The following is a 14,547-nucleotide window of genomic DNA, read 5'->3' as shown; positions in this document are numbered from 1 at the left end:
ACCAAAGCCAAAATCCCCTCTCGATTCGTTCCATGAACGAGAGGTCCACAAATTGAACGATCAAACCTTTAAACAGTTAGGATCGTCTCAAATTCCCATCTTGGTCAAACCTTTAAACAGTTAGGACCAAAGCCAAAATCCCCTCTCGATTCGTTCCATGAACGAGAGGTCCACAAATTGAACGATCAAACCTTTAAACAGTTAGGATCGTCTCAAATTCCCATCTTGGTCAAACCTTTAAACAGTTAGGACCAAAGCCAAAATCCCCTCTCGATTCGTTCCATGAACGAGAGGTCCACAAATTGAACGATCAAACCTTTAAACAGTTAGGATCGTCTCAAATTCCCATCTTGGTCAAACCTTTAAACAGTTAGGACCAAAGCCAAAATCCCCTCTCGATTCGTTCCATGAACGAGAGGTCCACAAATTGAACGATCAAACCTTTAAACAGTTAGGATCGTCTCAAATTCCCATCTTGGTCAAACCTTTAAACAGTTAGGACCAAAGCCAAAATCCCCTCTCGATTCGTTCCATGAACGAGAGGTCCACAAATTGAACGATCAAACCTTTAAACAGTTAGGATCGTCTCAAATTCCCATCTTGGTCAAACCTTTAAACAGTTAGGACCAAAGCCAAAATCCCCTCTCGATTCGTTCCATGAACGAGAGGTCCACAAATTGAACGATCAAACCTTTAAACAGTTAGGATCGTCTCAAATTCCCATCTTGGTCAAACCTTTAAACAGTTAGGACCAAAGCCAAAATCCCCTCTCGATTCGTTCCATGAACGAGAGGTCCACAAATTGAACGATCAAACCTTTAAACAGTTAGGATCGTCTCAAATTCCCATCTTGGTCAAACCTTTAAACAGTTAGGACCAAAGCCAAAATCCCCTCTCGATTCGTTCCATGAACGAGAGGTCCACAAATTGAACGATCAAACCTTTAAACAGTTAGGATCGTCTCAAATTCCCATCTTGGTCAAACCTTTAAACAGTTAGGACCAAAGCCAAAATCCCCTCTCGATTCGTTCCATGAACGAGAGGTCCACAAATTGAACGATCAAACCTTTAAACAGTTAGGATCGTCTCAAATTCCCATCTTGGTCAAACCTTTAAACAGTTAGGACCAAAGCCAAAATCCCCTCTCGATTCGTTCCATGAACGAGAGGTCCACAAATTGAACGATCAAGCGCGACAGCTTGTCGTGTCGCGGCTTGGGCGCTGCAATCTAGGGTGCCGCGGCTATGTTAAAGGAGTGTTGCAGCAGTTACGAAACAGTTATATGATGATTTTTGAGGCCCACGTGGCAGCATACCAGAAACAGAACGTGTGCTGACGTGTACAAGCAGTTAAACCACGAAAAAGGTGGTTAAAGGTCGTGGGAGAACTGTTTCAAACACGTATGAACGTGGGTGTAACTGCCCCTTTAGCCGCGGCAGTGTCGACTGCCGCGCTCTTTGGCCGCGACAGTGTCGACTGTCGCGCCTTTAGCCGCGACAGCATCAACTGCCGCGCCTAAAGAGATAGTTGTGGATCGGTTATTTCTTCAGTTATCGTCTAAGGAGGCTATAAATACCCCCCTATGGTCATCATGGAGAGGGGCTGAGCATTTTTCCAGAGAGATTAGAGCAGAGAGCCTTGAATTTTGGTGAATTAGAGCAAGAGAGAGAGTCTTCCTTCTTCACAAACATCCTCAAGAAGCTTCTAGCGAGTCCTAGAGATCTAAGCTCAGACTTGATCTTTGGAAGAGTGAACATCTTACATCGATAAGATATTCGCTTCAAATTCTTACTTCGATAAACGAAGGAAGAATCATTAAACCCCTCACGGTTCAATCAGAATCTGTGATTTGGTGGTCCACGAGTCAAAGCGCTCCCGGCACAGGCAAAGATCCCACGCAAGCAGCGATCCAAACAACGATCCTGCGTTTGTTTCTAAGAAGTTGTAATTTTCATTTTGTTGTGTAAAAGAGGTCTTATAAAAAGACTATTCCTTTGAATTTATTGTAATCGACTGAAGATATAATGAATTCCACAACGAGAGCAACTTTTGACGCAAACAGATGTATTTTCATAGTCCTTTAGTTTTTACTTGTTCAGTTTTGTATAAGAGCATGTTTGACCCTTTTTTTATGTCTTGGATGATATTCACTTGTGATATGGATCATTTTGTTCTGAGTTTGTCTATTATATTCTCGCTAACTGTGATCGGGGACCTGTGCCTTTACATTATATTATTACTTGACGCTTAGCGTATTAGGTTGAGGAGGAATGTTTATTTTATTTATCCTCCTTTGTTGGGAATTTAACGCTGAAACCCCTAATGCAACAGAAACGCAATATAGAAAAAGTACACCAAGATTTAACGAGGTTCGGCAACTGACTACGTCCTCGGGAGCCACACAGATAATTTCTTATTAATCAAACAAGAAATTACAATTTAGGAGCGGATCTCAAAACTGAGATTTCTCAAATAAACACTGTAGCTACAGTGTTAATAATCAAAGGGTATGAACCCTTTCGATTTCTCTCACTTGAGAATAAATAACCCCACAATTAAAACCTCTCTTTAATTCTTATTTCTCTCTCTTCTTTAATCCCCTCAACTACTGTTGAATTGGGAAAAAAATCGCAGCAGCGATTTAAGGCAGTCCGCCGCCGCCAGAAGAAGAAAATCAGAGGAGGGGAGGAGAAGAACAACATCTTCGAAACCCTAGGTGAGGGGGGTTTATATAAGCGGAGATGAGGAGCTGGCGACAGCCTGTCGCCAGCAAATAACCCAGACGCAAAGGTCGGGTTTGCCAAAGAACGCAGAGTTCAGGGGGCAGGCGAACGCAGAGCTCGCCATCGCTTCGAACGAACGCAGAGCTCGCCATCGACGCCAGCTTCGAACGAACGCAGAGCTCGAGGCTTCGAGCTCGTCCTGTCGCCTGGACCTCGCCGCCTGTCGCCTGGACCTCGCCGCCGCCATCCTGGAGCTCGTCGGAGCTCCTCCGCCGCCGGAGGTTGGTATCCACCCCCAACCTATCATCCTTAATTTAATACGTCGCGGGCTTGTTCACATTCCGATTCTCGGTATTTTGAGAAGCGGGGCGTGACAAAATTTAATGAGGAGGAGGAGGAAGAGGATGATGAGGAGGAGGGAGAGGGGGAGGTTGAAGAGGATGAGGAGGAGGAGGGAGAGGGAGAGGGGGAGGAGGAGGAGGGAGTTAGGAACATGAGGGGTTTTTAATGAGGTGGTTTTATGTAAGAAATCTCGTCAGCACTGATCAGAATAGTAACTCCGGCCAAACTTAAGACCTATATAGCGCCGGAGTCGACAAAATATAACAATCTGACAAAACTAAAAGAAAATATACCAATATGTCACCAAGGCTCTACAAAATATACTAATCTAGCCATTTTGCCTTTGTTAATATGAAATGCCATTTTGCCTTTGTTAATATGAAATGAGCTAGTAGAGGAAATCAGAGTTGTGATCCCCACTAACATTTCAAATGTGGGTATGTGTGGCATCATGTTCCATCATGTTACACAGAGACATAAGAGTGAAAAGATAGTATTATGTGTTTTTGTTTTTGTTTTTGTTTTTATTTTTTACTTCTCGTATTCTTTAACTCCTACAGACAACTATAGACCAACAAATGCCTGGTTTGTCTAAATCTCTCTCGTTCTTTCAGTTTGGGCCATTTTGAAAGTGGGCGGGCTTAATTTACGACTTGGAGTTCATAATAAAAATCCCTTTATTTATACATCTTTTTTTAAAATTTAACTTAATACTGAAAGTATTGGGTTGCACAGCTACATTACAAACTCCAATAACTTAAGGGCCCCGTTTGGTAAGCGGGAATGGGGTAGAATGGAATGTCATTCTCACTTCTCATTCCCTCTTACCAAACAAAACTTCTTTTTAGATGTTGGAATGACCATTCCCATGGAATGGTCATTCCCGCTTTTGGTGGGAATGGGCATTCCAAGTAAGAAGATAGTGAATGATCATTCCCATTCAAGGGGAGAATCAAATTAGTTAGGTTTTTTTTAATTATACCCCTATTAATAATAAGAATCAATTTAAAAATCATGGCTTTTGACTACGTATTTTTTTTTTAATTATACCCCTATTAATAATAAGAATCAATTTAAAAATCATGGCTTTTGACTACGTATTCTCATTTTCTCTCAGCTACTAATTATATTCGAACAATAGGAATTTTTTACAGGGTAGGGATTAAAAATAGTGGTACATATTTTAGTAGCATATTATAACTAGCGGTATATATTTCATTAGCCTATTATATCACAATTGCTCAACATAGGAGCAACACAATTTAATATAAAAAATTATATCACAATTGCTCAACATAGGAGCAACACAATTTAATATAAAAACAGATACAACTGAAACTATATATTATTTGCCGATTGAAATTCTTTCATGTCAATATTTTTTTGGTCAATCAAATTTTTTGGTTTATTCACCAATGTTTAAAGTCTGTTATTTTCACCAGCATATTATATTCTTTTTGAACTTTTGTTATTGTTTTCCCACCATAGAGAACTATATGTACTCATTGCGTACATGTTTGATTATGGTTCATGCACAACAGTAAATCTAACTTTTGATTGAAAAATATTTAACCCAATATTTATGAAAAGAGGAAACTCTCGCTGAGAAATTGGCCAAAATATTAAAATTATCAAAACTATATCATGTATAGACTATATATAGAGGTATAAGGGCATTATTATAACACATACCTAGATTAATATAACATATGCAGAAATAGTGAGAATTGTTTTAAAAATATAAATGAAACATACACTTGATCGGTAACATGCGCATTGGTATAACACATACCTAGATTAATATAACACATGCATAAATAAATTTTTTTTAGTTATTATCATTAATGTTTATTTTTATCTTATTAAAAATTTATGTTGTTATAAGGGCATTATTAGAAAATGAGATTCCATTCTCACTTGTGAACTAGTGATACCAAACATGGGAATGAGAATTAGATTTTCATTCTAGTTTCATTCTACAAACACACACAAACAAGAGAATATGAATGACCATTCCATTCTCCCATACATTCCATTCCATTCCATTCTCACTTGACTTCATTCCCACGTACCAAACGAGGCGTAGGTTCTGTTTAAATTGGAGTTAATATGAGGTAGGGAATGTTAGGGGACTCATTAATCTTGTTTAGGACTCATTTATGATAAATAATGTAGAGGAAGTTAAGGTAACTGAGATGCGGAAATCTAAGATTTTGTTCCCCTTCAAAATGGGGTATAACCGTATAACCAAGGAGAAGGAAAATGATTTATAGAAAAAAAGAATGTTACACAAGAACAATTTCATTATTCTGTCAAGATTTAAGTAAAACAATTCAATGACATGTGAGGTTATTTATTTAAATTTACTCATATTCTCTTCCATTCTCTTCATTTTATTGAACTTTTCTAACGGGGTGAAATAGTTTCTCCATACTAAATCTCCAAACAAGTTTTATATGTTTAACTTTCATTGCCTTAACTTATTCTATGTTAACTTTCCTCCACTAGAGGCCAAACAAGTTCTTAGTTAATAGATGCTACTATCTTTGTGTATTTTCTTTTCTTTTTTTGCTTTCCTTTTCCTTATCCATAGGATAATGGATCGATTTTTAACCATCATGAGCAATTTTGGCTCTTCAAATTTAGCTAGGTTCGAGCGGAGTTAGCTTGTGAATTATGCTAACTAATATGAAATGGTTGTTGGATAGCAGGTTCCTAATATGTTTCATAATTTGTTTTGGTAACAGTTTATTGGGATTCCTAATCTGTTTTGGTAACATGATTCCAAATCTGTTTTGGTAACAGGTTATTAGGATTCCTAATCTGTTTTATTTTTTATTTTAGAATTCCTAGTATGTTTATGATTTTAGGATTTCTATATATATGAAACAATTGGAAGAGAGAATTGAGAAGAAAATTGGGGATATTTGGAGCACAGAAAAGATGTATTTTCTTATTGGTTAGGGTTTTGTTTGGAGAGAATTAGAGATTTGTTGATGAGATTAATTGGTGAGTTTGAGTGATTTGTAATCTCAGTTTGTACTCTTCTTCTCTATTAGTGAAAAACTCTATCCTCTTCTTTCCCCGTGGACGTAGGCAACTTGCCGAACCACGTTAAAATTGGTTGCTTGTGTTTGTGGCATTGATTTGGTTTGTTTGGCCTTCTCTCGACGTTCGTTTGATTTGGTCTCTCGAAGCACATTGGTTTGGTTGTTTGGCTTCCGCAACGCTCAACAATTGGTATCAGAGCTCGGGCTACGAATGAGCTATTTGGAGGAGTAGGTCGTTTTGGAGGCTCGCCTAGTGCTTCGTTTGGTGATAAATGTGGGATCTTTTTTGATAAAGACTCTATCTTTTTTAGTTTTGGATCTATTCTTCATTTGTTCCGTATTCGTTTTGGTGCTTTGAGAAAGATGGTCGGGAAAGAATGAGTTATGGAAGGTACTTCCGGCGTGAAGACCGTCCAAAGTTTGAATATCCACTCTATGAAGATAGATGTGGAGAAGTTTAATGGCAAAAACAATTTTGTTCTTTGGAGATGTGAAGTCTTGGATGCGCTCAATGCGCAAAATTTGGAAGATACTTTGGAGTTGGACGGGAAACCGATCGACATTGAGGAGTGTAGGGTCCTGATTGTGCTTATGTATACCAAGTGTAGGATCGTGACCCTTAAGAATAGAGTGTGCTCTTATAAAAATCTGCGGAACCTTTACACTTAAACACTAGAGGGTGAGTTTGCAAAGTAGATTATAAATTGCAAAGAAAGAATGATAATATCAGAAAATGAACATCATAAACACAAGCATGTATACTGGTTCCATCTCCCCGGTGTACATCCAGTCCCCAAGCAAATCCCGCTTGAGAGTTTCCACTATGATTTTGAATAATCTTACAAAATCAAAAGCAAACCTGACCAATTTACAAGACCATGCAAATTACAAATACCAATTGACAAAACCATGCCAATTGCCACCCAATCTCTAAACCAAGAGATCAACCCTCTCAAACCCGAGAGAAATCCTTTTTGAAGCAAGAACACAATTGATCCTATAAGCCTTAAATGTGGAGTGAAGTGTTGCAGTGGGTTAGGATTCTTTAACTCTCTGAATATTGCCTATATAATCTCTAAGAATGATTGAAACCAAGGCAATATCAGAAACTCTCTTTTTCTAAACACTTAGCATGAAAATCTGGAAAATTAGAGAGTGAATATGCACAAAATGTTTGATCTTGCAATTGCAAAACTTGGTGCTTGTTTTCTGATGTTTAAACCTATTTATAGCCTCTGAAATGACATAATTTTAAACCCAATTAACGTCCACAAAACGACAATAAACAATCACTTATTTAAAACCTGAAATCTGGAAAAACTACATCTGTAATCGATTACAAGTCATAGTAGTCGACTACACTGAGTCTAAACAGACTCTGTGAAATCAGAAAATTGCTTAGTAGTCGACTACATGGCATAGTAGTCGACTACACTGTAAACTCACAGATTCTAATTTTTTTTTTTAGTATTTTGGCTGTTACTTTCTCATCCGACATCAGAATGAGGTAATTTAAGATTTGTTGGAAAGGTGTTGAAGAGACCTACAACTTTGGTCTTTTGAGTTTTTCCAGATTCTAATTTCTAAGGGGTGTAAATGAAATGTTTTAAGACTCACTCAATATCTATAAACTCTAATGGCTAATATAGGGGATTTCTATTGTTAACCAACACGCTAAGCATGTGTTAGTGTGTTCTAACACTATGTGTATATATGTGTGTGAGTGATCAAGGCTTGTACAAATTTCTAAGCAAAGAAAATATAAAATTACATTTTGACAATAAAGTATATCTTTTTCTTTGCTTCATTTTGCCTTGAACTCATCTATGTCTTGAGTATCTCTTTGAATATAATTATTGATATAGCTCTGATACTGCAAAATAAATGTTAGCACATAATACACATAACATATAATATTTATTATCATCAAAACAAACTAATCTTGGGGTCAAGATTCCTAACAAGGAGAAGGTTTGGAAAAAGATGAATAGAACGGCGTGTGGTGTGATTAAATCTTGTTTGACTCAAGATTTAAAATGTGATGTGATCAATGAGACTTCAGCTAAGAAGATTTGGGAGATCCTAGTGGGTAAGTATTTGACCAAGAGTGTAGAGAACCGTTTATATTTACAGAGGAGACTTTATCACTTCCAATTGAAGAAGAGGACCTCCATTGGTGATCATATGAACCACTATTCGAAGCTTCTTACGGATTTGGCAAATGTAGATGTGATGATTGAAGATGAGGATAAGACGTTGTTGTTGTTGAGTTCTTTGCCTGATAAGGAATATGAGACATTCGTTCTTACTCTTATTAATAGGAAAGTATCTCTTTTTTATAGTGAGGTCACTGTTGCACTTGTGAATTATCAGCTTCGAAAGAAGAATAAGGAGACTTCAGTTGAGCCAGTAGTAGGGGCATTGGTCACAAGAGCAAAGAGTCCAAACCGTGGTAGGAGGTCGCAGTCTAGAGGAGCACATCTTGGAGTTCGTAGGAATCAGTGTGCCTTTTGTAAAGAGGATGGACATTGGAAAGCCGAATGCCCAAAGTTAGTTGATCGAGTCGGGAAGAATAAGGAAAAAGTTATTCAAGCTTCAGAGGTGAATGTTGTCAAGACTAGTGACAATAATTCAGATTCGGATTCTTCGGGCTACTCGTTATCTGCACTACCGTCAGTTTGTATTGCCGACTCTACAAAGTGGATGTTGGATTCGGGTGCTTCTTACCATAATTATCGTAGGAGGGATTGATTCTCCAGCTTTCAGGAGTTAGAAAGAGGGGAGGTCGTGCTCATGGGTAATGATCATGAATGTCCTATTGGTGGTATCAGTACCGTTCGGATTAGGATGAGTGACAGAGTGATTCGGGAGTTGGTTGGAGTGAGGTTCGTTCCTCAGTTAAAGAAGAAAATTATTTCACTTGGAGTTTTGGAGGTAGCAGGCTATAGGGTGACCTTGGTCGATTCATGTTTGAAGGTCACATCAGGGTCCATGATTGTGATGAAGGGCGTTAGGAGGAATAATTTGTATTATTTGATTGGGAGCACGGTGTTTGATAGAGAGCTGACAACTTTTTTGGATTTGTCTAGATTGTGGCATTTGTTGAGGCTAGGTTATTTGATTGGTTATACCGTGCATGGTTTGTTAAGGAGTGCTTTGACCTGCAGATTGAAGTCCTTTGAGCACATTGGTATGAGCAAGAAGACCAATGTGGAGTTTGGCACTTCTATCCATCGATCGATGGGTCTTTTAGGTGGTGTTCAGTCAGGCATTTGGAAGCCTTCCAAGGAGGTATCATTAGGAGCTAATCGATATTTGGTTTTCGTAGTTGGGGATTGTTCTAGGCATTGGTGGATTACAACCAGGTCCCGTTGGTGTGAAGTCCTAGAAGTCAACAACAATTGGAAGAAGTGTATTGGCAGAAAGGTAACCTGTCGTTCTAACTTTTGTAGGGGTTCTTTTTTGCATTTGTGCCGAGGTCATGGCAGTTTGAGACACTTCATTGATGTGGAGACATTGGAGCGACAAGATGAGATGACAGTTTTGATGGGTCGTTCCTTACTAGAGGGGGATCAACATTGATTATCGAGCATTAGTTTTGGTTTTGGAGCTTCGACATGTTTTGGTCATCTTGGTCATAGGTTGCCGACTGCTGCGTGTGGAGATTTTGGATCTGATGGAGCTGCTTCAGATTTTAGGTTGCGTCAGATATTTGGTTGCCCAACATTTGGTCACATCGAGGATGTGAGATTTCACATCGAGGATGTGAGATTTGATCTGATTGCACGTTTGGGATTCAGAGGTTCGTTTGATTATCAGTTAGGAGCTTCTGATTTTGTTCTGAGCAAGTATGTCACATTTGACTCTCGGCAGGTGGAGAGTGTTAATCAGATCATTAGGATATCACAGCGGGTAGAGGGTGATGCTACTTTACATTGGATGAAGATTATTCCACATACTCTAGATCATACTGCATCATTTGGGATTCTAGCTAAGGTGACACAGTTTGGAGATCATTTAGATTTGGATGCAGATGATGAGTTGGTTTTGGATTCGAGTGCAGCTGGTGGACATGTTTTGGATACGGCCATTGGTTCACCTCAGGTAGTTTGATTTGTTTCAGTTTGGGGCCATTGGGAGCGCTATCAGTTACAGATCCGTTGGTGATATTGGTGAAGAGTTGCAAACTTTTCTATTTGATTGAGGGGCTTTGGAGGCTGTTTGGGTGAACTACGTGAATGCTTGATTCCTTAGGCAAGAGGATACGTAGGCAGTCATTTATGATGCAGTTGGGTTGGTGAGTTGATACCGACATTTGGAGTTTGTTCACACTCTTGTTTGGGTTCTCAACTTATTGTGGATTGAGTCTATTGTCGTGAATTTGTTCTACTTCGTACTGGACGCAACAAGTGAGACGTTTGGTTGATATTGGTGTCAACTCGGTTTTGGGAAAACTTCGCCGAGGTGGAGAATTGTTAGATAGCAGGTTCCTAATATGTTTCCTAATTTGTTTTGGTAACAGGTTATTGGGATTCCTAATCTGTTTTGGTAACATGATTTCAAATCTGTTTTGGTAACAGGTTATTAGGATTCATAATCTGTTTTGTTTTTTGTTTTAGAATTCCTAGTATGTTTATGATTTTAGGATTTATATATATATGAAACAATTGGAAGAGAGAATTGAGAAAAAAAAATTAGGGATATTTGGAGCACAGAAAAGAGGTATTTTCTGAACTATTGGTTAGGTTTTTGTTTGGGGAGAATTAGAGATTTGTTGGTGAGATTAATTGATGAGTTTGAGTGGTTTGTAATCTCACTTTGTACTCTTCTTCTCTATTAGTGAAAAACTCTATCCCCTTTTTGCCCCATGGAGGTAGAAAGCTTGTCGAACCACGTTAAAATTGGTTGTTTGTGTTTGTGGCATTGATTTTGTTAGTTTGACGTTCTCAATTCTCTCTTGTTTTGTCACTCCCGTACGCCCATGCGCACACGTAGCCATCACCAATTCCGACGCGCCGGACGGAACTCTTCTCTCCCCACCCCCGCAAAAATAGATGACGGAAGAGGGAGCAGAACCCGATCCAAATCTAACCCAACAAGCTCGAGAAAAATAAAAAATAGAAAATAAAAAATAGACGATTAGCGAATGCCGGGGGCTCTGCCTCCATGACATCGTCGCAGAGATTATGCCAGCAGCAGCGCCTGCTGGCGCCTCGCCCTTCGCCAGCGGCCCAGATTCGCACCGGTGGCCGCGCCACCGTCTTTCAGGCGCCACCACCGCTCTACAAACGAGCGAAGAATCCTCGCAGGCGCGCGGCTGGCAGTTCCGACCCGGCGTCCATTCTCTGGAGCCACATAATCCACGGCCTCCTCCGCCCCATCTTCCAGTACGTAAACACTTGACTCTCTGTATTTACCCCGGCCCGGCCCGACTCTATATATTTTGCTCATCCATCTATTCTGCCTATTTTTATTCCCTGTAGATTCTTGGAGATCGATCGAAAGTCATGGCCGGGGCTCGAAAAGGCGGCGGGCTCTTCTCCCGCCAAGGATCAAGCCGTCACCGTACGCCATTCTCTCCTTTCCCTCCCTATGTTTATTACGCATACTCTGGTCACACACACAAAATACAAAAAAAAACAAAAATTATACGAGTAACTTGTTCTGCTGATTGCGTTTTTGTTATTATTTGAAATCTTGACAGTTTTTAGTTAATTTCCCATATAATTATCTACTAGGACTAGTACTTAGATTCTATAAACGAACTCCATGATTGCGGTAAAGAAGAAGATCCAACCAAGGGAGAAACGCTGGAGGTATAGATGATGAAAAAGATCGATCTTGACCGTGAATGTAGACTTCAGGATGTCTCCTTGTTACGGGAAAATCCACCGGATCCCTCCGAGTACACAGCTTTGGGCTCACAAGCCCCGGCAACGAAAGAAAAATGACGATACGGTTTGCCAACTGAAACGAATATTAAGGGAACAGTACAACATTAATCTACATATGACATACACCGATAATAAGTTGCACCTGTCCTTTTCCTTCTTTCAGCACGACCCGTTAAGCTCCATCTCTACCGTCAAATTCTGAAGTTTGATTTTAACTTATTTAATCTCTTCATGGTCTTACATGACCACAATCACATTATACGCAGCCAGGCTTCCTTTATCTGCGTTTTGCAAGCCCATTTGTTACGTGTTGACGGTGCTTGTTTCAGTTATTAATTGTTTAGAAGTTCTTGAAAGGGATCTGTGTGTGGCGAGCAATATCTTTATCTTCTTGTTCACAACTTTTGGTGTGCCAATTCCTCTCTGGGTTCTATTCATGTCTTTGTATGATGTCCCAGTTCCTGAAGATAATATCCGAAGAGGAAAGTGAATCCTCTTCTCAAAGGTCAAATGAAGAACGAGTGTTGGCAGAAACAATTGATTCTATGGCAACAAAGCTTCAAACTGCTCAAGCTGAATTATCCAAGAAGAAGCACGGAAACCAATATGCCCGCGATTCTGAAACGATGCATAAAATTTCTGAAGATACAACTGGGCATTCTGAAAACCTTGAAGTCACTAATTCTAAGACGGCGTTCAAGGAAGAAGAAGAATTCAATCAGTCTAAGAATGAATATTCGATTATGGGGGGAGTTTCGGTCAATTACCAGCGGCGAATGACACTTCTGTTTGAGCTTCTTTCTGCCTGTGTAGCTGATACACCTCAAGAAAGCAACGGAAGTCCGCAGTTAAAAAAAGGATATGATGCTCGTCTTCGCACTGCTCTAAGATTGTTGGCAACCTGGCTTGATGTCGAGTGGATAAAAGTGGTCTGTGTTTTTAAACTGCTTCTATTAAGCAAACTAGTGCATCTTAGTTAAATATGATTGAAGTCTCTTCTCTGCTTTGTCTTTAGTGATTGTCTTCATATTTAAAATCCATAACAAATAGATAACTATTACCATCTCTTTCGAGATAATTTTTTTTAGTTAACTTTGTTTTGTACATGAGGAGTGCATGGAGCGCATTGCACACTTATTTACTAAGAATATTGTTTAAATTCTCGAATGAAGTAAATGTAATGTAACGAGAGAATGTTTGATTGCCATAGGGAAGTCTTACTTATGGAAGTTGTGAAGGTTAAAATTAATACTACAAATATGGGCTTAATCCAGGATATGCCATAGAAGGGAAACAACCCAATCCTTTGGAAAGGCATCATGATTCTTTAAGCATTGTGTCATATGGGCTTAATACTCCCTGGCAATGAAAATTACTAAATTTAGATAAATGGAAAAACTATCTTTGTATGGTTAATTATGTAGGTGTTGTACGAACTTCACTGGGTAATACTCAACAAATAAAAATTATTTTTTTGAGAACTGCTAAGTATATCATGATTCTTTAAGCATTGTGTCATATGGGCTTAGTACTCCCTGGCAATGAAAATTACTAAATTTAGATAAATGGAAAAACTATCTTTGTATAGTTAATTATGTAGGTGTTGTACGAACTTCACTGGGTAATACTTCACAAATAAAAATTATTTTTTTGAGAACTGCTAAGTATATCTGTTTGAAAACTTGTTTTTGTGAAGGAAGCAATGGAGATCATGGTTGCTTGTTCTGCAATGGCTCTCTTGAAAGAAGAGGGAGCACAAACAGATGAAATTGAATCAGAGGATAGCGGATGGTCTCAATGGAAACGCAGTGGTATTATTGGGGCTGCTGCATTGACTGGTGGAACTTTGATGGCCATCACTGGAGGTCTGAAATCACAGACTTAAGATAACCAAATTTTTTTTTTGACCCTCTCAAGTTCCTTTCATCTTATACATCTTATACATCTTTCTTTTAACAGGTTTAGCTGCTCCAGCAATCGCTGCAGGCTTCAGTGCTATAGCCCCAACAATAGGAAGCTTAGTCCCTGTTATTGGCTAGCCAGTGCTGCAGGATCTGCAGCTGGCTCTGTTGCAGTTGCTGCATCTTTTGGAGGTGGACCCTTTGCATTAGACAAGTGTCATCTTTTACCTTGAAACAGTACTTGTAACTACCTAGCTTATACATATATGGGCTTGCATGCATGCTATGTGTGAGTGCATGTGTGCGCATGAATCCATGCGTATGCTATTCTAGTTCGGTACAACCACATTTTAAAAAATTTCTCTTGTTATACACTTTTCATTTACCTGTAATGCTTGTTAAATGTGATTATGATTCCAATACAAAGTACAAACAATTATATGCATTCTTCTGAGTCATACACTTTTCTCTTTTTGGTCATGTGCTTGTATTGTTTAGCTTTCCCTAACGTGCTCCAGAAATAAGAAGGTGCCTCGGTTAACAGCATCTTTGATGGAGCTAGGAAGACCACTAAAGATGAAAATGTTCCAAGCTTTCCTTCAAGACCATAAGGGAAATGCTACTTTGTTATTCATTG

The 14,547-nt window shown here is 39.1% G+C and overlaps 1 protein-coding gene across 1 annotated transcript in view; it reads left to right on the top strand.

The window, feature by feature from the left end:
• LOC109819377 (transmembrane and coiled-coil domain-containing protein 4-like) overlaps window positions 11,282–14,547 on the top strand; it is a 5,748-nt gene continuing 2,482 nt past the window's right edge. Inside the window, 6 exon segments of the mRNA XM_020385090.1 lie at window positions 11,282–11,502; window positions 11,599–11,680; window positions 12,468–12,938; window positions 13,706–13,874; window positions 13,969–14,043; window positions 14,046–14,102. Coding sequence (XP_020240679.1) covers window positions 11,282–11,502; window positions 11,599–11,680; window positions 12,468–12,938; window positions 13,706–13,874; window positions 13,969–14,043; window positions 14,046–14,102 — 1,075 coding nt within the window.

This window comes from Asparagus officinalis, chromosome 8 (genome assembly GCF_001876935.1).
Source record: "Asparagus officinalis chromosome 8, Aspof.V1, whole genome shotgun sequence".
In the NCBI taxonomy this organism is placed as follows: domain Eukaryota; kingdom Viridiplantae; phylum Streptophyta; class Magnoliopsida; order Asparagales; family Asparagaceae; genus Asparagus; species Asparagus officinalis.
This window is presented reverse-complemented; position numbering and strand designations above follow the sequence as displayed.